The following is a 20,645-nucleotide window of genomic DNA, read 5'->3' as shown; positions in this document are numbered from 1 at the left end:
AGTTTACAAAACAGTTTTGTTGGAACATACACAAGAATTACCCTGTACTTGGCACAAACATGCAGAAAAGTTGGTATTATATATCTGCCCAACAGTACCAGTATTTCCTATACCTGCCCTCTATGTGTCATCTTTGGACTGAACCAACAGCTAGCGACAGCGAGTATGTTATGTGTCCTTAATTCTGTATATCCAGAATAAAGACAGGGGCACTTCTGCACTCGATTGGTCTTGTCCTATGTCCAGTGTGCTTCAATGCAATATAACGCTAACGTGATCACTTTTATGATGGCAGAACATTGTGGACCAAACCTTGATATTGTCTACATTGTAAAGGTGTGTGAATGTTAAAAAGTTTTGAACAATGAATCGTATGGTGCCTTATTTGTAAAGATGAATGCATTTCGCATAGTTTACACATACAGTATAACCTCATTACAACAGACCTTCATAGTGAAAAGGATTTTGGTCTGTTGTAAAGGGAGTATGTAAAATCCAAGTACTGTTACAACAGACTTTCATGTAAACACTGAATGGGTCTGTTATAACCGGAGAGAATTACGAGTCACAAACATGGTCTTATTTTAGCGGGGGACCAAAAAAAATGCGATTTTTGGAAAATCGCATTTTCAGTTTCTGTAGCCCATTTCTATCTGATTCCAAAATATCTTCAATGAAAACTACGTAGAAGTGCTATAAAAATTTGTTTTGCGTCTGCCGACTTGGCGAAAATTGCGGAAATATAAAAAAAGCGTTTTTCAAAATTATAGCTCGGCAACGGCGCAACTGGGCGCCACCATTTTGGGCTCGTCGTAAAGAGCATTTCTCCGCGTTCAAGTTTTCCGTTTCAGCTGGCTCCTCCATTCAGTAACAAGCGTACGAAAAACACGTTTTGGCTGCTTCTGCGGTATTACCGCAGAAGCAGCCAAAACGTGTTAATGCTCGCTTCGGGATGGTCGTCTGCTGCTTGTGCGTCGCGAGGTCGTGGCTGTCGAAAATTGCGCTACTTAGTGACGCGTTCGCACTCGTTCTGTGTTTACGGGTCGACGATAATTTGGAACGCTTTAGTTGGGCAGCTGCAAGCGGAAGCTCAATCATCAGATTACGATAGCGCGCCGCACTCGTCGCGAACATCGCAGACGTGCGACTAATAGCGTTGACTCGTTGGACCCGCTGTTCGAGGTTCTTCTTATCAGCACTTCGAAGCTTATGACGAAGACCACCGCGGGACAACTCCTTGTACTCGCAATCGAGCATGACGTACTTTGAAACATCGGGCACTGCGGCCACGCACATCGCAACCAAGCTTTCTACTAGATGTCGTGGTTAGGCCTAACTCCGTTCACGGTGCCGATGTACGAGCCAAATCCGAACTTTGCGGGCAAGAACATCGCGCTAGCGGACATGCGAAAGCGAAGAAGCCGTAATGTCCTTCGTCTCAAGCAACGAATCGCATTGCCCGCTGGCTCCTCAGAACCGCGGATGGGCATTTTGCGCATCGGCAGCGGACCCCCGGCCAAGCTCGCCGCGCAGCGACCGCGCGGAAAAGCGGTGGCAGCGGCTCGCAATTTCGCGTGTCAGCGTCCCAAACGCAACACCAAGCACGCTGCGCGCCGTTTTTTTTGTCGCCACAGCTAGGCATAGCTGATCATTGACAGACCGGGGATCAGCGGCCTTCGTTCTTAAATCGGTACGTCGATATCCGCGGTGCGCTGCTCCCGTCCCGAAAGTATGCTAAGCGATGTTTGAAGTCGGAAGTTAATGACCGTGGTATAAAAGTCCGCACTAAAGGAGTCCTGACCACCTTGCTGGCCTGAAATTTTAGTCAATTATATCCGAATGTCCGTTGTACCAGAATCCGTTGTAAACGAAGATCAATCAATGGAACTAATACGGAGGTCGGCATAACGCCGCAAATTGGTATGTAATATCCGAATGTCTGTTGTAAACAGATCCGTTGTAACGAGGTTATACTGTATTTCAAAATGTGAACTGCACCCAAATGAAACACAGATGTGCAATAAATTTCATCCCTGCCGACGTAGTATTGGCATAAAATATGAGGGCTTGTGTAGTGCAGTAGCAGCATCTTCTGGGGTGCTGGACTTTGGCTGCAAAATTATCATTCATACTTCCTGGAGAGTTACGTGCATGTGAAGAAACTGCTTTTTTGTTTCTGGTGCTCCCATCGTGCTTATGGTGCTAAAACTGTGAATACTAGGATGTGAACATTGTTTTACATTGCTGTAAAAATTGCTGTGTAATATTCAGAGAATATTAGAAAAGTATTCAATATTCGATTCAATTTGCTCTAGGCACCATTCAATTCGTGTTTGATTCGGTTTCAAAAATCACTGTTCGCATACCCGTACTACAGTTAAAGCTCATTAATTCGAACTCGGTTATTTCAAACTTACAGTTAATTCGAACTGACGCACTGGCCCCGGCACAGCCCTGTGTATTTCTACGGGGGAAAACTCCTGATAATTCGAACGCATCGGTATCCACAACGGTTAATTTGAACTGGGAGCCTCTGCTTTTCATTGCTCCTCGCAGAAGTCGGCCCAAAGCGATCACAGTGTGTTTCAAAACCAAACCAAATCAAATTTACTAGAGATGCAAAACAACGAAACAGCAGCATTTCTCAGTAGATGAGAATTTGGACGCTGCGCTGGAGCTATTGGGCAAGCTGCAAACGATGCTGATGGAGTTTAAACAGAAGAAACGCAAGCAAATGCAAATTACTGATTGCTTTTCATTCTGATTGCGTTAACTCTGCCATGTAAATGAACGTGTTTTGGAGCATAAATAGCATCATATATTCCACTTAAGGCTCACTGCTCACATGAATGCATGTTGTTGGTCCTTGTTTCTGGTGTATCACTGAGTGATAAATTAATTCTATTCACTGTTAGAGCTCCATGAACTTAATTTATGAAATCACCTGCCACAAACGTGTAAGTAGGGCCTAGTTCAGAGGTGGCTTCTTTGGGTTCTGCCCGCGCAGTGTGGTGCGATGTCCGTTCATTCTAGCACCCGCCTACTAATTTGAACTCCGCTTAATTCAAACAATTTTATAGTTCCCTTCGAGTTTGAATTAACGAGCTTTTACTGCACTAATTTCTGTCTTCACAATTGCTGCTGTATGCTCCTGGTAGTATATGATCGGGAACACATTAGTTCCATTGTAGCACATTACTTACCTTACTTTCAGTCTCATGGGCAAAGTAGTTGCGCTCAAGGAAATCAGGCTGCAGCCTGAAGAAGGCACACCATTCACAGCAATCAGAGAAGGTGAGCCTTTCTTTATTTTTACTAGCACCTTGTCCATTCCTGACACTTTCTCATGCCTGATCAATGACTAGTAGGACCATAAAAGTTGAATTATGTATTTACTTCTTTCCTTATGATAATGATTTTTTTTCCAGCATCATTGTTGCGGGGTCTTAAACATGCTAATATAGTGACCCTTCATGACATCATCCACACTAAAGACACACTGACATTTGTATTTGAATATGTGGTAAGTGTGGCAGCTTTATCGATTGTCTGTTTTATGTTTTTTTCAGCATACCTTACCTAAGCTTTTCTTTTTCCTTTAGCACACAGACCTTAGCCAGTACCTTGAGAAGCACCCTGGTGGCCTCAACCCCAAGAACGTCAAGGTGGTACCCACTTTTTGGTTGTCCTATATTAAACATAGGGCCCTTAATTTCTTGGTAAATTTGACTCCGTATTTTGCCAGAGTTCTGCTTTCTGACTGGTTGTATAAAAAATGTGGTTAAACCCACTATGTGCCTATAAACCTATTTTTTAGTATACCGTAGTCATGAATTTTTTTTATCTCTACGCTGTCCATATACGACCTAGTTGTAAACTGGCAAAATTGCATGAGGTCTGCGCTGAAACAACAAAATTATGGTCTCAATGATAGATGCAGTGCTTTTTTACGGAAGTTTGAGGTGTCATCGAAGTCAGTGCCATCGTCAAAATCAGTTCAAAGTGCATATCCTTGCAAACACTTAAGCTGAAGACAGGAAACAATATGTCTGATTTTTGTTAGTTTTGACCATATCAAGTCAACAGTCATATAATGAAGCCAAAGATAGCACAAGTCTAGTATCTTTATATAGTTGTAGAAAATTGTACGGCAAAAGGAAATGAACGTGGACAAAAACAACTTGCCTTCAATAGGAGCCAAACCCACATCCTCAGCTCTATACGTGTGATCCTTTACCGTTATGCCATGACCTAGATCACAGAAAGCCTAGGTTGCTGATGTTATCGGTCATTTTTTAACTTTCACAACAACTTCTCCATTGATACCTTATGAGTTAATTGAAAGGTTAATTGAGGGTTCAAAATAAATAATTTTTTCACTTAATGTCAACACACATATTCACACATGTAAAAGAGAGTAGGGGCAAAATAATTCAAATAATGACATCAGCATTTCTCTCCTGTGGATCACAGACTTGCAGTAGACTTGTTGCAGGCCTCACTGCCTGAAAATGCGAGGTGAAGGCGTATTTTGTCCATGAAGCAAAACAGCTTTGCCACCTAGCATCTGAGTGCTGCACAATAAGCAGTGGTTGTCATTGCTGCTAAAATTCCAATGTCTATGAACTATAACATGTGAAACCACACCTAAATGTGATTTTATTTTCACTGTTCCTGAAAGCCATTGGTTAGCCTTACAAAGGGTGTATTGCTGTGTGTGTTCTCCTAGCTTTTTCTCATAAGTCATTGTTTTCTTTCAGCTTTTTCTATTCCAGCTTTTACGTGGTCTGTCTTACTGTCATGAACGAGTCATTCTTCACAGGTACAAGTGGCTTTTTACTTGTTTATATTCAGTCATTCAGTACCAGCAAATCAACATTAACACGAACTGGATAGGACAGGTGCTGTCCTGTTCAGTGTTTGTTTATTCGCTGGTATGTCCCACCTAAAATATGATGAAATAACTAACCGAGCAGGCAACATTATCATGGGCACATGTGACTTGTGAACATTTTTGTAACACATTTTAACTTGGGAGGTATGGCTACATGAAGAATTTTATTGATATTATATATATAAAAATCTTTTTCCTTGTGCAGTATTCTTTGCAGAGGTGCTTCAGCTTTCATAGAATGCGTGCTACTGTACAGACATATTTGTTCATTTGTCACTCACATGAAAGACTGCAGACAAGCCTGGTTATAGTATTGGAATTGCATGTATCGTTTTATCTATGTTGTGGAGCTTCATTCACTTGGTACATTTTAAGCATAGGGAGCAAAAGAGTGGTAAAAGGTACTTTCACTGCATTCTCAGCTCATGTGGCACAGTGATAATGGTAACCTTTGACAATACATATCTGGTAATATAAGCTGAAACAGGCACCACTGGACGAGTACAGCCTTTGTTATATGTTGATGCACTTGTCATAAGCATTTCTGTTGATGCTCCGGGAAGTAGCTGTTAAAAGCAGCCTCACAATTTTGCATTTCATTTGCACTTTATTCAGTTGCCTTAAGAAATTTTTTCGGTTCGATCCCAGTAGCGGTGGTTGCATTTCGATTGAGGCCAAATGCTAGAGGACCATGTACTGTGTAATGTTGGGGCACGTTCAAGAACATCAGTTGATCAAAATTTTTCGAGCCCTCCACTACGGTGTGCCTCATAATCATATCGTGTTTTGGGTACTAAAACCCCACATGTTATTATTAAGATTTCTTTTTTTTTTTTTTAGGATGAAATGCTGCTGTTCTGAGTTTTTGCAATTTTGTCACTTCTATATTTCACTTTGTGCATCTGGCTGTTGTACATGATGCACATTTTTATAGCAGTAAGTGTATAAAAGGAAAAACATGCTCATTTCTAAGAATACTTACTTTCGAAGAATCCATATGTGTAACGTTGACCCATATTGGATATTATTGTGTCAGAATATCTTGTTATGACCCATGAATTCAATATGTCCCCTGTTTGACCAACCTGAACCACCTGTTTACGACGTCATTTGAAAGTCATGAAGATAAAAACAGTCCTTACTGCTATGTTGTTATGAAAAGATGCTATATGGGAAGGTAATATCTCCTCTTATTGTGTTGTTTGTCTTCATCTTATTTTCAGAGATCTGAAACCTCAAAACCTTCTCATCAGCGAACAGGGGGAGCTGAAACTTGCAGATTTTGGTAGGTGGCTATTGTTCACTGCTTGGTCTATGAATAATAAGTGAAGAATTTAGATTTTACAGCCTTGGACTTTTGCTACAAGTTGACTAAAAATAAGACTCAAAATTAGATTCATTCACCGAGATCCTTGGTGGAGAATGCAAATTGCAAAGTGCAATTTCTGCTTAATGCTGATGTCATATGAGCACTTTCACTTGCAATCAAGCCGAATTTGAATCAAGTTTGCTGACTGCAGTAGGCTCCCAAAAGAACCATTTGACATAATAAATTTAATCTCGAATGCACCTGATCATGATTGATAGTGCTCCTCGCGACGCGTGTATATGGTCGCCTTGGTTCCCAAGCTCCTTCGAACTCCATAAACTTGGTAATGAAGAATGCACGCTTTACTGCAGGTCTTGCCAGAGCCAAGTCTGTGCCTAGTCGTACTTACTCACATGAAGTGGTCACTTTGTGGTACCGGCCACCTGATGTGTTGCTTGGATCAACAGACTACTCAACATCACTGGACATGTGGTGTGTGTCTACTTTTGCATAAACCATTTATAGTCATTTTGATTGCTGTTGTGCTGCAATCTGCTGCAGGTCACTTTAATTGAAAGTTCCTTTCCACTTTAAAGTTGGCTTCGTTTCTTCTCTCTCAGCATTGTAATGTTTGCTGTGTTAGACTGAGCTCTAGCTAGTAGTTGCCAGAACTAGTATTTAGCAATAGCCACAACCGGTTGGTGTGTGTATCATGGAACCCTTTTTTTACTGTGGAAGTTTTGTTCAGTTATAGCATTTCAGCGAGATTGCGGTTTGTTGTTACGCTTAAGAGGACTTGTAGGTGAATGTTAGTATAGCCTCCGCTTAGAACATATCTCTTAAGGAAAAGGGGATGTTCAACTGTTGGTTTTGAACTATATTGTGACAAAGCAGGGAGAAATTTCTCTAATTAAATATGTAAATATGTGGAATGGTGTAAGCATATGTGGGCAGGCCAACATAATGGCTATTTAAAAAGGTTAACGTGAGAGCTATTAAAATGTTCTGTTGTTTTGTGAGCTTTGCCAGCAATGCTGAAGTACAAAAAATTGGGGAGAGGCGTAGCGTGTAGGGAAGGGTGTTTCAGCTCCACCAACGTGAAACATGTGGAGGGGTGAAGCATGCAGTGTGTGCCAGTGTTTCCCACAGCAAAATCGCTGCTAATGGGCAATTAGAGGCAGAAGATAGATCAGACACAGAGACCCGCAGTCCGCTTTTAGTCAACGTGCATGCTGCAAATCTTTGTTGTTCCACTACGCACAAGAGAAATCTCCCACCGGCGTTACATTGCAGGTCAAGATCCAGTGCCTATATATACGGGGTGGCCGTTTTTTTTTTTTTTTTTTTTGTTGTTGTTGTTGTTGTTGTTGTTGTTGTTGTTGTTGTTTTAAATCAAGAAACTCGCTAGCAGACGCTGCCTGCGTCGGCGTTGTCTCTCGTGGTCGAGGGCGCGTTCTCGTTCCTTGCAAGCTGGTAGTTCAGCGTTCATTGCAGAAAGAGCGTTTCCATAGTCAATGCGCACTGTTCGCTCTCTGTCACCGCACGGCGAGCCCTGACGCGGTGGGGCCCTCTCTTGCGCTCAAGCAAATGGACCGTCCTGACAGCAGACGACAATACTCGATGCACGCCGAGACCCTAAGGTGCTTCGCCCGTAAAATCTGCAGTGTGACAGTGGCCATGCTTTCAGAAATCGTGCTGTTTTCATTTGCATCGTTGCTTTATAAAAACAATTACCATAAGGGCTGCAGCCAATCAACCTATGAACGTTCTGTTGCTTAAAAGAGCAGCCGTTAATGGAGCAGAGCATGATGCCACGCTCTCACATTGTACGTACTGCAGGCATGTAATTTCTTCTGTAAATTTTACTTAATGTCACTTATGTATTTCTAAAATGTGAATTACTCTGGAGGTAACATTCTACAATAATTTTTAATGAGGCAGTCTACACCTTCAAACTTGGTAAAAAAAAAAGCAGTACTTTGAAGCTTTGGATGTTCTGTAGTTATATTATAAGCAGAAAATAAAAAGTACCCCTGCCTACTAGACATGACAGTATTGCATCAACTTTGCCTGTATTGCGCACACTGTCAAAAATACTATAGTATTTTAAACTGAAGCATCCAGGGCAACTGTTGCGCACAAATTTTTGAGATCACAGCATTGTGGGAAAAAAAAACAAACTTTTTTTTGCTTCACACACAGCTATATGGCCTGCTACCAAAACTGGCACTCTATTGGTCAGTCGTGCACATATGCAAATTTTCTAATTAACCACCCAATTTCATGTGGAATTTCTAGAGCTGGGCAAAAAGATTTTCTTGCCGTGCTCATGATTTACAAATTTGTTGCTTATACTTCTGAACATCATCCATGGGTGTTGGCAGGATTTTGTCTTGGGGGGTGCAAAGCCATGTTGCATTGCATCAGAGGGGGGAGCGCTGGTGTGGCTTGGGGGGGGGGGGGGGGCAAGCGCCCCTCTTGCGCTGCCCATGACATCATCCCTTAAAATGTGTTGTCTTGGTTAAGCTTGGCTGCAATTGTTGGTTTTCATTATGCAGGGGAGTGGGCTGCATATTCATTGAGATGATAACCGGTGCAGCTGCATTCCCTGGTGTCAAGGACACAACCGATCAGCTGGATAAAATCTGGAGGGTAAGGTTTGATACACATACTTAATTGCACCTCACACTCACATGCCAGGAAGTGTCTGTATGCTTTGATGTCGTTCCATTGTTTAATTTAATCGCAGTGCAGAATCTATACTACATGATCATGAAGCATACATACTACATGAAGCATACTACATGATCCTAATTTAATGTAAGCAACCACAGCTTTTTTTTTTTCCTCTTTTTACTGCTTTTCTACAACGCACTTCAAGCACTTTTCCCGTTGAGCTGTTATTTGGCTGCCACATAGGGCTTTAGTGTTGTAGGTGACTCAGATTTGCTATTTCCTTACCATGCCCAAGAAAATCGGTTGTTTTGATCTACAGGTTTTTGGCAGTGTTAAACATTTCTGTCAGAAATCCGTAACATTGCACACTATGTGAAATGAAGACCAAAATTTACTTTTTAGTTTCTTTTCTTGCAATTTTTCATATATTGGGGAATCTCGAGAAGTCAAATTTCAACAGGAGGTATATTTCCAAAGCTGGCGACCACTGCTCCAAGTGCCTCGCTGATCAAGTGACAGAAGATATGCTCTTTGGCTGGCTCAGCTACAAAACTTTAGTAAATGGCAGTAGTGAAAATACAGCATCTTACTTCAGGTTGACTAATTTTCTGCTGTAATTATACACTCTTTTGACGATACATCAAGCGTGAGAAGTATGTGCTGCTATTGTTATTGAATTGTTTTTTTTTGTCAAGGTGGGTTGCTTTCGTACATTAGTGTTTTTTACAGTGTACATACAGCAGTACACGTTTCAACTAATATGTCTTGAAATGAAACATTAAAACTTCAAGACCCCGAAATTTTCTGTGGTAAAGAAAGTTAGTGAATGAGATTGTTATAGATGAGTAGAGTTTCGATCAGACCAATATTTTTGATCGATAGCAACTTTTTATCTCCAAATGTTTTCAGTGTTAGGTTTGCAAAATAAAAACTCGTTTGCTCTTTTATGTGATCCTACAACTTGGCATTGTTGTGTATTGTGTAGTTTCATGCTTTTCACAGCTTGTGCATAATCTACATCTTTGCATAAGTTTTGAACTTGTACTTTTTTTGCTTACAATGTCGTGAGTAGGTGCAATCTTTTATGCTCTTTTTTTTTTACTTTTTTCTTGCATTATTTTTATTTGGTATTCGCTGTGATTTTGTAGTTGTTGCTCAAAGCGGCCTGGTGATGAGCGCGCAAATTATATTCCTGCACTAAGTCATTAGTAGAGCCTTGCTCATTTTGTCATTGGTGTCACAGCATGCCTAACGTTATAGTGACCAATTTTGGCCTCCTGAATTTCAGATCCTGGGGACCCCTACAGAGGAAACTTGGGAAGGCGTTTCTCGTTATAAGAACTACAAACTTCGTAAGTCTTGCTTTCTTGTCTTTATTGGAACCATGGAGGAAGGAAAAACTAAGGAGAGGCCCTATCGTATCCCAATGCATTGCGAAAAGTGTGGCGGAAGGGACGTCAGATTTATGGGGCAAACAAGCCAATATGGGGCAAACAAAACAGCAGACGCCCCGCGGCGTGCTCTCTGCGGTGGTTCGCTTCTGTTCGGATTTGTAGTCCCGGCGTAAACTTAGCACGTATTGTGCGGTTCGCACGCAGTAAAATGTTGCAAGCAGACGTTTACCAGGCTGTTCGTGCGCGGCAGGCCCGAGCGTTGCGTGATGAAGTTCTTCGAGGAGCGTTTTTGTGCAACAGTACAGAAAGTGCCGGTACGTGCCGTAATCAAAAACATTCAGCCCCTGCCTCATCGTATTCGAACTCACCTAGCAGTGACTTACGCGTTCTGCTGGGCGTTAGGCCTTTTTTTTCCTTCCTTGTAGCCCGATTTTCAGATCTATTGCCCGATTAGCGGTTCTTTGCTCGTGTATATGGAGTGAGCGCAGTAGCTATTCGGCGCAACGCCAACCTATAGTTGACGTAACTTCACGTCGAAAAGAAGACACAGCTGTATTGTATACGCGATCGTGCACGTAAAGTTTGTAATTCCAGTGCGCACACCGCACGATACATACATCACGTAGTCTGATGATAACAAAAGTTTATTGCCCTTTCGTTGAACGACACAGCCTCTAAAACGTACGCTGCCTTTAGCGCATGTTATGTACGCGCGTCAGACGCCAAAAACAAAAGTTCACGTGAGTTCTGAGTTGACAGAATGAGGTAGCAAGCAACAGAGCGCACATCCGAGAGCTTCGCATGCAAATACCGTGCCTTAGTGATCAGCAATGAAGCGAACGTATACGTACACATGAAAAGTGACACCAGGTACTGTCCGCAGTGCACGCGATTTGCACCGTGTATACGCAACAGCTGGGCATTGCGTAGCTTTGCTAAAGAAAACACACAAAGAGTAGCATGCGTGAATCGACTACGCCGCTTGCACGGCGAAAAACAAACAAACAAAAAAGGCTGCAAAGTTTCGCGATGCGCGCATGCGCTTGCAAACGTCGCAACGGAAATCGCGAAATGTTTCGCTGCGCCTTCGCTAGGAGGCGATGCGGATGTTTGCGATATGGGGGCTTCACGAATGTGACGTCCGGGCCTCTCCTTAGTATTCCTTCCTCCATGATTGGAACACAGTTCTACAATTTCTTTTTCTGTTCCAGACAAATTTGGAATGTACCCAGGCCAGCCTCTAAAACAAGCCTTCCCTAAGCTATCAGAGATACCGCAGGCCGATGAAATTGCCAACAGATTTCTCCAGGTATTACTGTTTTTCTTTTAGAGATTTGCCTTTTAAAAATGGGCCCTAAAACATTTCTCGTAGTAATCATAAAGTGACCTCACCATTAAAATATGTGTCAGGTGTCTGAGTCAGGTGTCTCAAAAATGTTTCAAATCCTTCAAGTATGAGCATAGTTAAAGATAGTTATCATACGTTAGTGCAGTGTTTGCTTTTTTGTCCACTAGCGCTCTAAAAGCGACACAGGCGGAATGGCTCAATGTCAAGGCCCTTCTCAATAATTATGTCAGCTCATATCACGTCATTGAGTTTTCTTTTTTTTCTTTCAATGCATGTGGCGCTAGTTACAGTTCAAGTATTTGCAACGCTCTCTCAGCACAAGATGTGCACTTGGGCTGCCTCATGTCACCATGCACTTGGAAGTATGTTACTTATAGAGATCAGAACACGTGGTTGTCAGAGATTCTTGCTGGTGAAAAGTCTTATTGTGGCACTCCATGGCAGCTGCAATATTTACGCTGTGAAGCAGCTGTGCACAACCATAGTGAATACCCTGGCCCACTTGCTGATTGCACGACAGGGCTGCAGGCAGACTTGCGCTTTTGAGTTCTGGTCTAGTCAAGCTGCACGAGTGTGTGGCTTTTTCCTGCAGAAGGTTAACTGAGAGATAGTTATTTCTACCCCCCTCCATAATGCCTTTGGCCCGGAGGTTATTATGAAATATATAAATAAATCCAAATACAGTAGAACCCCGCTGTTACGTTCCTCACTGCTGCGTTTTCCCGGCTGTTACGTCGTTTTCCGCCGGTCCCGGCATAGCTCCCATAGGATACAATGTATTGGGAACCCCGCTGTTACGTCGTAACTGTCGGACCGTTCCCGTATGATCCGTCGCGAAGTGCGCTCGGAGCCGACCGAGTGACTACCAAAGAGAGCGGCCATGGTGCATTTTCACGCAGCTTGGCCTCGTTTGACCGTAATATTAGCCGCATGAGAGGCGCAAGCAACAAAATCTTTCAATTGATGCAAACAAAAGCATGGCCTTCGAGATTCAATTGCAAGATGGCGTCTATGACGTAACTGCGCGCGAAAGCAAGGCCTTCGAGATTGGCATTTACTATTGACAAAAGCATAGCCTTTGAGATTGCATTGCACAAAGATGGCGTGTATGACGTAATTGCTTGCGAAAGCAAGGCCTTCGAGATTGGCATTCACTTCTGCCATCGCGTTGGCGTAGACTCATCATCATCGTTATTTGTCGGAGAACGGGAGGAATTCGAGCTGGTTGGAGCTCGCATGGTCGTGCGTGCAGTTCGCGGTCGGACTCGCCGCGCTGGTCGTGATTGCGTGTGCTTAGTTCTTTCATACCTACAGCTGTTGGTGTTAAAAAAATCACATACGTTGATTACATTTCTGTGGATGAGGCCGTCCTTAGCTCCGCGTTTCTAGCCATCGACTAGATCGCGGCTGAGCGCGCCAATTTTCGTGCTGCTCGTAAGAATTGAAATAAAATTCTGTACCACTAAATATTTTGCCGTTTTTCCTGCTTTTTGTCTCTTACGTTTCCCGTCTCTTACGTTTATTTCCTACGGTCCCTTCAAAAACGTATCAGCGGGGTGCTACTGTACCTGCATTATTTCAAAGCATCATCAGTTTGCCAATTACAGAGTGATGTGTGCCAAGGTGTCTTAACTCGTGAGGCGTGGCTGGTGCAAAGCACGTAAGAGAGAGCTATAGTCAGTTGCAACCTGAGTAAATACAAGCTCTACCCACATGATTGCGGTGTGCATGTCAGTCACCTCTGTAAGAGAGCCATACCTGCTGGTTTTCATTCGAATGGCAAGTACTTACTCACTACTAATGTAAAAACTAGGCATGTTGGAAAATTAAAGTTTGCCTTTTCTGACTGAAATTGGCTGAGTACTAATGTGAGAATCTTCAATAAAATTTGTAAGGATGTTTAAGGTTTCTATTGAAATCCAGTGACACAAATGCATATCTGTATGGCAGAATTCGACTAAAGCATGCAGAAATGCTTAATGTCACAGAAATGAGCGATTGTCGTTGGATGAAGCACTTATCTTCAGCTAACAACCTTATTTTAGGTACAGCTCACCACTCTCCCATAGCTCTAAATCATCTACATTTTTTTTTCTGAACATCATCAATGCAGATTATTCCTGCATGGCACATCAATGGCTGTGAGCAGAGCTTATACAGTCAACTGCCGATTTTTCGGACGCCCGATTTTCCGGACATGCTCGAAAATTCGGACGCTTTCGCGGCACCGTCACCAGCCCCATAGACGTCAACGTATTAGAACCAGGGTGTCGGAACGAAATGTTTTTCGTTTCGGTTTTAGTTTCGTTTCACCGCAAAAAGTTCCGTTTCGTTTCTGTTCCGGAACGGAAAAAAAAACGTTCCGTAACGGTTCGTAACGTTTTTTTTTTTCTTTGTATATAAAAAAAGAAAGTATGAAAAAGGTGAGGCAATCATTAAAAAAAACATTGGATTTATGATGTAGTTACTTGCCCTCCTCTTAGGAAAGTGGGACAAGGGTAAAACACGTTCTTCAGAGGAGCGGAAGTAACTGTACCACGAATTCCTACCAACTAGCACAAACCAGTATTATTTTCAGTCATAGTATTTATTTTCTCAAAGAGCCAAATACGAATTTTTTTAGTAGGCTCATTGATTTGTGTCAAGGGAGTGAGCACGATCTCAGAAGCAGCACGTCATTGAGTGTACTCTCTGATGTGCGAGACCGCTGTTCTGATAAAAAGATCGACAGGCCTGCGCGGAACACACAGCACAGTCACAGCGAAAGCTGGAAGAGCGGACTTTGTAGAGCTCGTTGGAGAGTCTCTCGGGGTAATAATACAAGTACACATGCAAGGTACCTACTACGCCATAAATCATCCCAATTTTTCTGAAGTAGAGAAGTTCCCATTATGCCATTTTTCGTCATTCTTCGGAGTCTCGTGGTACACGCTACACTTCTGTAAGGCATTATGTACACTTTGTGCTGTGGCTGACGACGATGAAGAATTACGGCTGAGCACTTTGCAGTGGGTGCGAAGCGGTGTTGCGGAATGGGCGCCTCCATTCCATTTCAAATCCATTGCGGGGAATTAGAACTTGCCGCAATTCCATTCCTTTTAATTCCGCGGAATGAAAAAACTTAGCCCATTCGCACTCTGGGAATGGCCGGGCAGTTCAATTCCAATGCTGTAATTCCTCGACGTAGGAAAGGCATCTTGATAGTTTTATCGAGTTAAGAATGAACGCCCCCTTAAGCTGATGTCATCAAATGCATTAAGAAGCTGCAAAAGTATGCAAAACCACGTTGCCAGGTCGAAGGAATAGTAGCTTGGTGACATATCTCAGGTCAGTACAACCCTACTAATTCCCATAGGGGCAGTTCTCCCCGCAACCGATAGTATTTGCGTGGTCAACATGTTTGAACTAATGGTGGTGTTTCAATATTGTTTAAGCTTAAATCTGTTAATGCTAAAATGACGACATAGCGTATTTTATGCTGACAAAACGCGCCTTTGCATCGAATACGGAACTGGGCCGCACTGCCTGTCGGCACTCACGCTTGTCATGCGCGCCTCGCAAGCATGGATGGGTGAGGAGAACTTTGTGTTCGCCTGTGCGCAGGTATGCAATGTCTTCCTTGTCGCAAAGGTTATTTGCGTGTGTCACGTACTAAACGGCTCGTGATATAAAGATCAGGCTGTGCATAGAGTATTCGCCATTTTCGGGTGGGGGTATCAAATAGGAACTAACGCGCAGGGGTAATTTGTTTCTCCCTTCGTATCTGCTGGGTAATGCATTTGTTTGTACACTAACTTATGCCTCCGTTTGTAGTAGGCGCGTTGCTTATAAATGTACCGTGCTTATAATCAGCTAAGCCATTTTTAAAATACTGCTTTAGTGTTAACTTGCGAGGCTCTGACTTATACTAACGTTTGAAGCTTGAAAAACAGCACGTAGACGAAAACGTGCTCTATTTTCGGAAAAAGACGTAATTCCATTCTCATTCCATTCCTCCGAGCGTTGTCCCAATTCCATTCCGGAGTCGCGAAAATATGAAATGATTCAGGAGTCATTCCAATTCAGGAGTAGTAACTCCGCAACACTGCTGGGAGGCATTAAACCACACACTCTTTGCGCTATTAGCATTGTGTGATGACTGGTTGTTATTTTACTCTTCTACCACGCTATATTACAATGTTAACGCGATTCCTTGCCCGACATGACGCCTGTGTAGAGTATTTTTGCGATGGAGTTATAAGCACCAGCGTGACCTGTGGTGGAAGACCCGACTTGCAACGCAGAAGGCCATGATCTAGAAATGTGTTTCTCAGTTATTATTTCTTATACCACGCATAGCGGTCACGTACACCGGCGGCCGCGGACACTATGGCGCCAAAATCGGCTGTTGTGGATCTCATAACAGCTTTTCGCTGTAACAAACTTCAGCGCCGACAATGCCCTTCTCCACTTTGGCCTGCTTGACAGGCGCGCAAAAGTCCACTTGCGTTAATATAAACATCTCTGTTGCCACTGTTCTCGTTTTCGCACAATTTCAACATATCTTTGCTTTGGATTTCTTGTCTGAGGTACGCGCTAATACTATACCCTGAGATATGCCCACATTGCATGAGCTCAGTTGTTCTGGATTGCGAAATTTTCTCATGAACCGAAAAAACGATTGAAAAAATTTCGGTTCACTCCGAACGAAATAATAAATAACGTTCGTTACGTTTGTCGTTCCGGTCAAAAATATCGTTTTTTTCGTTTTCGGTTTTCGTTCCGTTCCGACACTCTGATTAGAACGTCCGAAATTTCGGACGCTGAAACACTTCCGCGTCCGATTTTTCGTACCTTCTGCCCAAATTGCAGGTCCTAAAGGCATTATTTGAAGCCCCCCACCTCTGCCGCGTCTATCATCTCGTAGGGTCGAACCAGCGCTTTCGCAAGTCGATCTGTTTGCGACAGTAGCAGAGTACGAAAGTCAGCTTTGCCGCAATGCCAAAGCGTTGTGGGGTGAAGCAGACCAGAAATTGAAAGGGGCCGCTATCACGGCGTCGTGCGGCAATGTCGTTACGGATAAGCAGCGGAAATGCACGGCGGCGTGATGGCGGCAGCTGGCAAACGCGCCAGTACGGCTTAATCACTAACAACGCTTACGATAAGCATCTTCAGTTAATTGTCCGGTAGTGCATGTGGCCTAGCGCAGTTGTATGCATACTACACGCATTTAATAGGCGAGAACCCAAACGCGCTGCGCCGCAAGAACTCGTTTCCTTCACGGACGAAACCAGCTCGCCATTGCCGCGCCCGTGTGCGGTCAGGAACAAAGTGCGCATCACGAACACTTTCATGATAAATGCGTGCGTACGATACAGCAACAGTGCAGTGACGGCGTCAGCTTAATTGGCGATGTGCTGCACACAACTAGAAACGATCGGCTTCGCACGGCAGCAAATGCTGCGTATCGTCGGAGATTCGGCGATGTGTGTATGCATCGTTTACGTGCGCACGGTGTGTTCCGCGTCATCGTTTCCAAACGCTCCATGCAAGAGGGACGTAATCTATCCCGCGCTTTGCTGGTAGCAGCGGCGCTCACCACGAGATGCAAACTTGCAAGTGGCGGTTGGCACGCAAGGTACCGAATGTATTTGCGAGAGCCTGGGCGCGCACCAAAATGTCTGATAATTGTACTGGGAGGCATTAAAGCTACTTCGGAAGTGGCTGTGGTGATTTGACCGCTTGAGCGGAATAAAAAAGCATGAATTCGTTTTTTCGGACGATTTCGCGGTCCCTAGGGAGTCCGAAAAATAGGACGTTGACTGTATTTTTCTTCGCTTGTAACCAACTGTAGTTCGCATAGCAAGCATATGTGCGATGAACATAATAATATGCATTGCTGAGTACAGTGATAGTGTACTCAGCACAAGAAAAATGATAAAATTAGGCACATAGTGTTTGAAAGAGCACGCATGTATTGCAATGTGCCACCTCATTTGAGGGTCGAAGTAGAAGAAAGCATACGTTAAGCAGATAATTGACAATGGAGGCCAGAAGACCAAAGACGAAATACTTCATCTTTTTGAGATCACAGACATACATAATTTTCACCTACACAACTCACAATTAGAAATAGTAGAATGTTCCTATGATCATGAAATGAAGCAGTACATGCTGGGCCTATATGCTGTATAGCATATGATGACATTGCATAGGAAAAAACCAGGGATTTTTTGGTCTTGTTTACATCCGTTGGTAATTGTTGGTAAATCTTCTGCTGCATGCAGTGCGATAATATTTCGCTCACATGTTCACGTAAGCCTCATACAGATCAACATTTTCTTGACATAGCCTCGAAGTGTTTTGAGTCCTTATGTTTTGGTGTATTTAAGAGAAGCTTAAGATAACATTGTCCCACTACTGATTTAGTAACTCACTTCTAGTGTCTATCTCTTTCTTTTCATTTTTTTTCTCTATTTACATCAGAGAACACCGTATGTAAACAAGCCAGTGTACATTTAATTAGAATATTTTGAATTGCGAATGCTGCTGTGAAACAGTTTAAATATCTCCTTCAAGATCGCATGTAGAAATATCGAACTGTGGGCGATTATGTAATTCTTACCACCAAATTTGATATATTGCCAGGAAAGGGCATTCTTCTTTTCTTCTTTGTGCTTGCAGTCACTGCAGCATATATTGTGGCCACCCATGTTTCTACAAGTGTGCATGAGGTGCTAGATTTTGCTGGAGCATTGTCAACCAGCAAGTCTAGGCACTTCTAACAAATGCTGCTAATGATGATGTTTATTGAACCATTCCAATTAGGATTTGGGCACTGTGACTGCATGCACCTGTGCACTGTTGCTCTTTACACTCACAACATGCAGTGTGACAGGCTGGTCTCCAATTAATTGTCTCCAAAGCTTCTAGGGGCATTTCAACGTAGCTAAATAAGATACTGGTTAACAAGGTCATCTTATAGGGTTCTACCAGGATATAGAAAGTTTTCTTTGATGAAATTGTAAGCTCATGCTTTGTTCATGAGCTGGAAGTGCTTTAATTTCATTATAGTTGGTATTTGTGTATACAGTAAAGTACCACTTGAACGAATGTGAGTTAAACGAACTATTGAGTTCTATGAACTTTTTTTAAGATCCCCTGCCGAAGTGCCATTGGACCCCATGCTAACGCATTTCAGTTTAACGAAATTAGTGCAGAGCGCATTTCAGTTCTACGAACATATTTTTTGACACCATCCAATGCCTCTCACGTCATATTGATCAGAAATGGTCTGAAAGACTGGGTACAGACAGCGCTTTGCCTTTTGAGGACTATGTAACCTGTGACTCTCACGTTGAGACATGCACCATTCTGTCTACAGAAGAGATTGTAGCGAACACCCTACTTCAGGAAGAAGTGGAGGAGGAAGAAGTAACCCTTGTAGAGGAAGCACCAAGAATTTCAGCTGAAGAAGCACTAATGTTTGAGGCCCGTGTACTTAGATTTAGGTGCACGTTAAAGAACCCCAGGTGGTCGAAATTTCCGGAGCCCTCCACTACGGCGTCTCTCATAATCATATCGTGGTTTTGGGACGTTAAACCCCAGATATTATTATTATTATTAGCTGAAGAAGCACTGATGTACTTCGAAAAAGTGAAGTCCTTCACTGCCGAGCAGAGTGTTGTGCCTGCAGTCCTAAGTGCACAAGAGCAGCAAAAGATTACCACATTTTTCAAAACATGCTAAATAAGCGGAAATTTAGATTCAAATAAGCAGCGTTGCAAATAAAAGGGTTCAAATTTCATTTCAACAACTGATATTTTTTTAGCTCCTGATAACTTGTTGCAACATAGCTAAATGTTCAGCGAACTTTCGCTTTAACCAACTTTTTCTTATGGTTGCTTGAAGTTCGTTCGAGTGAAGTTTCACTGTACTATGTAATCGAAGTCTGTTCTGACTAGGAAACTGTCACAGTTCGTTGTTGCTGTGCTAGTGCCTTTCAAAGTTCTTTCTGATTATACTTGTCATTATTACTGTTTTCCCACAATTTTAGCTTCAGCCACACAACAGGATCTCAGCTGTGGATGCTATGCGGCACAGCTATTTTGCAGACATGCCTCCCAAGGTGTACGATCTCCCTGACCGTGAGTACTATAATTGTTATCACATATTGAAAGTTTTATTTGTTGAGAAATGAGGTCACGTGAAGACGGTTAATAAAGTAGACAATGTATGTTCAGCTGTTGGTCTCATTCAGAAGCTATGTAAGATAAAGTGCCCATACATGCCTGCTTCTGAAAGCACCACCAACTCTCAGACCATGCTGAGGAACATCGTGTGCATATGGCTAATTCCTCAGTAATATGTTCATTAAAATATGCAAGGAATACAGATTGGCAGTAAAAAGGCTTGTAATTTATTGCAATATGGTCCCTTTCTGGAACAAAGTTAGATGAGGAAGGGGTGAAGGAGGTTTGGGAGAGGGGCATGCATCTTAGTGCACACAAAAAGCATGTTAAGGGCCCCAAGATTTCATTGGAACCCATAGACTTAATACCTTTCTAAATCCCTACAGGCAATTAGGGGCTCAAAAAGATGTTTTCATGATGTAAGTACATCATGAAAATCCTAATGAGCCCATAATTCCCTACAGGCAATTAGGGGCTCAAAAAGATGTTTTCATGATGTAAGTACATTGAGAGTTTGAACTACTAGAGCACTGCAGAAGCCACTTTTTCTGGCCTGGATGGATGAATATTCCAAAATTTATTTGCTGCCACTTTATTGCTTTAAGAACTCATTTAAAATTGTTTCATATTTGCTTTTGCACTTAAATGATTACACTTGTCATGACTCTCATTTGTTCCTCTTACGGCTGCTATGCAATGGATACTTTTGACAACTGGAAAAAAAAAAGGTTTGCCGCGGTGGTATAGCTGTTACGGTGCTCGGCTGCTGACCCGAAGGTTGTGGGTTCGATCCCGGCCGCGGCGATTGCATTTCGATGGAGGCGAAATGGTACAGTCCCATGTACTTCGATTT

The 20,645-nt window shown here is 42.8% G+C and overlaps 1 protein-coding gene across 2 annotated transcripts in view; it reads left to right on the top strand.

The window, feature by feature from the left end:
• The window catches only part of LOC119379248 (cyclin-dependent kinase 14), a 150,646-nt gene that overhangs the window by 126,370 nt on the left and 3,631 nt on the right, over positions 1-20,645 (top strand). For both annotated transcript variants that reach the window (XM_037648493.2, XM_049411915.1), the window contains 10 exons: positions 3,215-3,294; positions 3,429-3,523; positions 3,603-3,665; positions 4,761-4,822; positions 6,118-6,179; positions 6,575-6,695; positions 8,762-8,855; positions 10,168-10,231; positions 11,485-11,582; positions 19,657-19,747. In XM_037648493.2, the coding sequence (XP_037504421.1) occupies positions 3,215-3,294; positions 3,429-3,523; positions 3,603-3,665; positions 4,761-4,822; positions 6,118-6,179; positions 6,575-6,695; positions 8,762-8,855; positions 10,168-10,231; positions 11,485-11,582; positions 19,657-19,747 (830 nt within the window). The remainder of the gene's footprint in view (positions 1-3,214; positions 3,295-3,428; positions 3,524-3,602; positions 3,666-4,760; positions 4,823-6,117; positions 6,180-6,574; positions 6,696-8,761; positions 8,856-10,167; positions 10,232-11,484; positions 11,583-19,656; positions 19,748-20,645) is intronic.

Source organism: Rhipicephalus sanguineus, chromosome 1, assembly GCF_013339695.2.
Source record: "Rhipicephalus sanguineus isolate Rsan-2018 chromosome 1, BIME_Rsan_1.4, whole genome shotgun sequence".
NCBI lineage: Eukaryota > Metazoa > Arthropoda > Arachnida > Ixodida > Ixodidae > Rhipicephalus > Rhipicephalus sanguineus.
The sequence above is the reverse complement of the archived record's forward strand: the minus strand, read 5'-3'. Positions and strand labels throughout refer to the sequence as shown.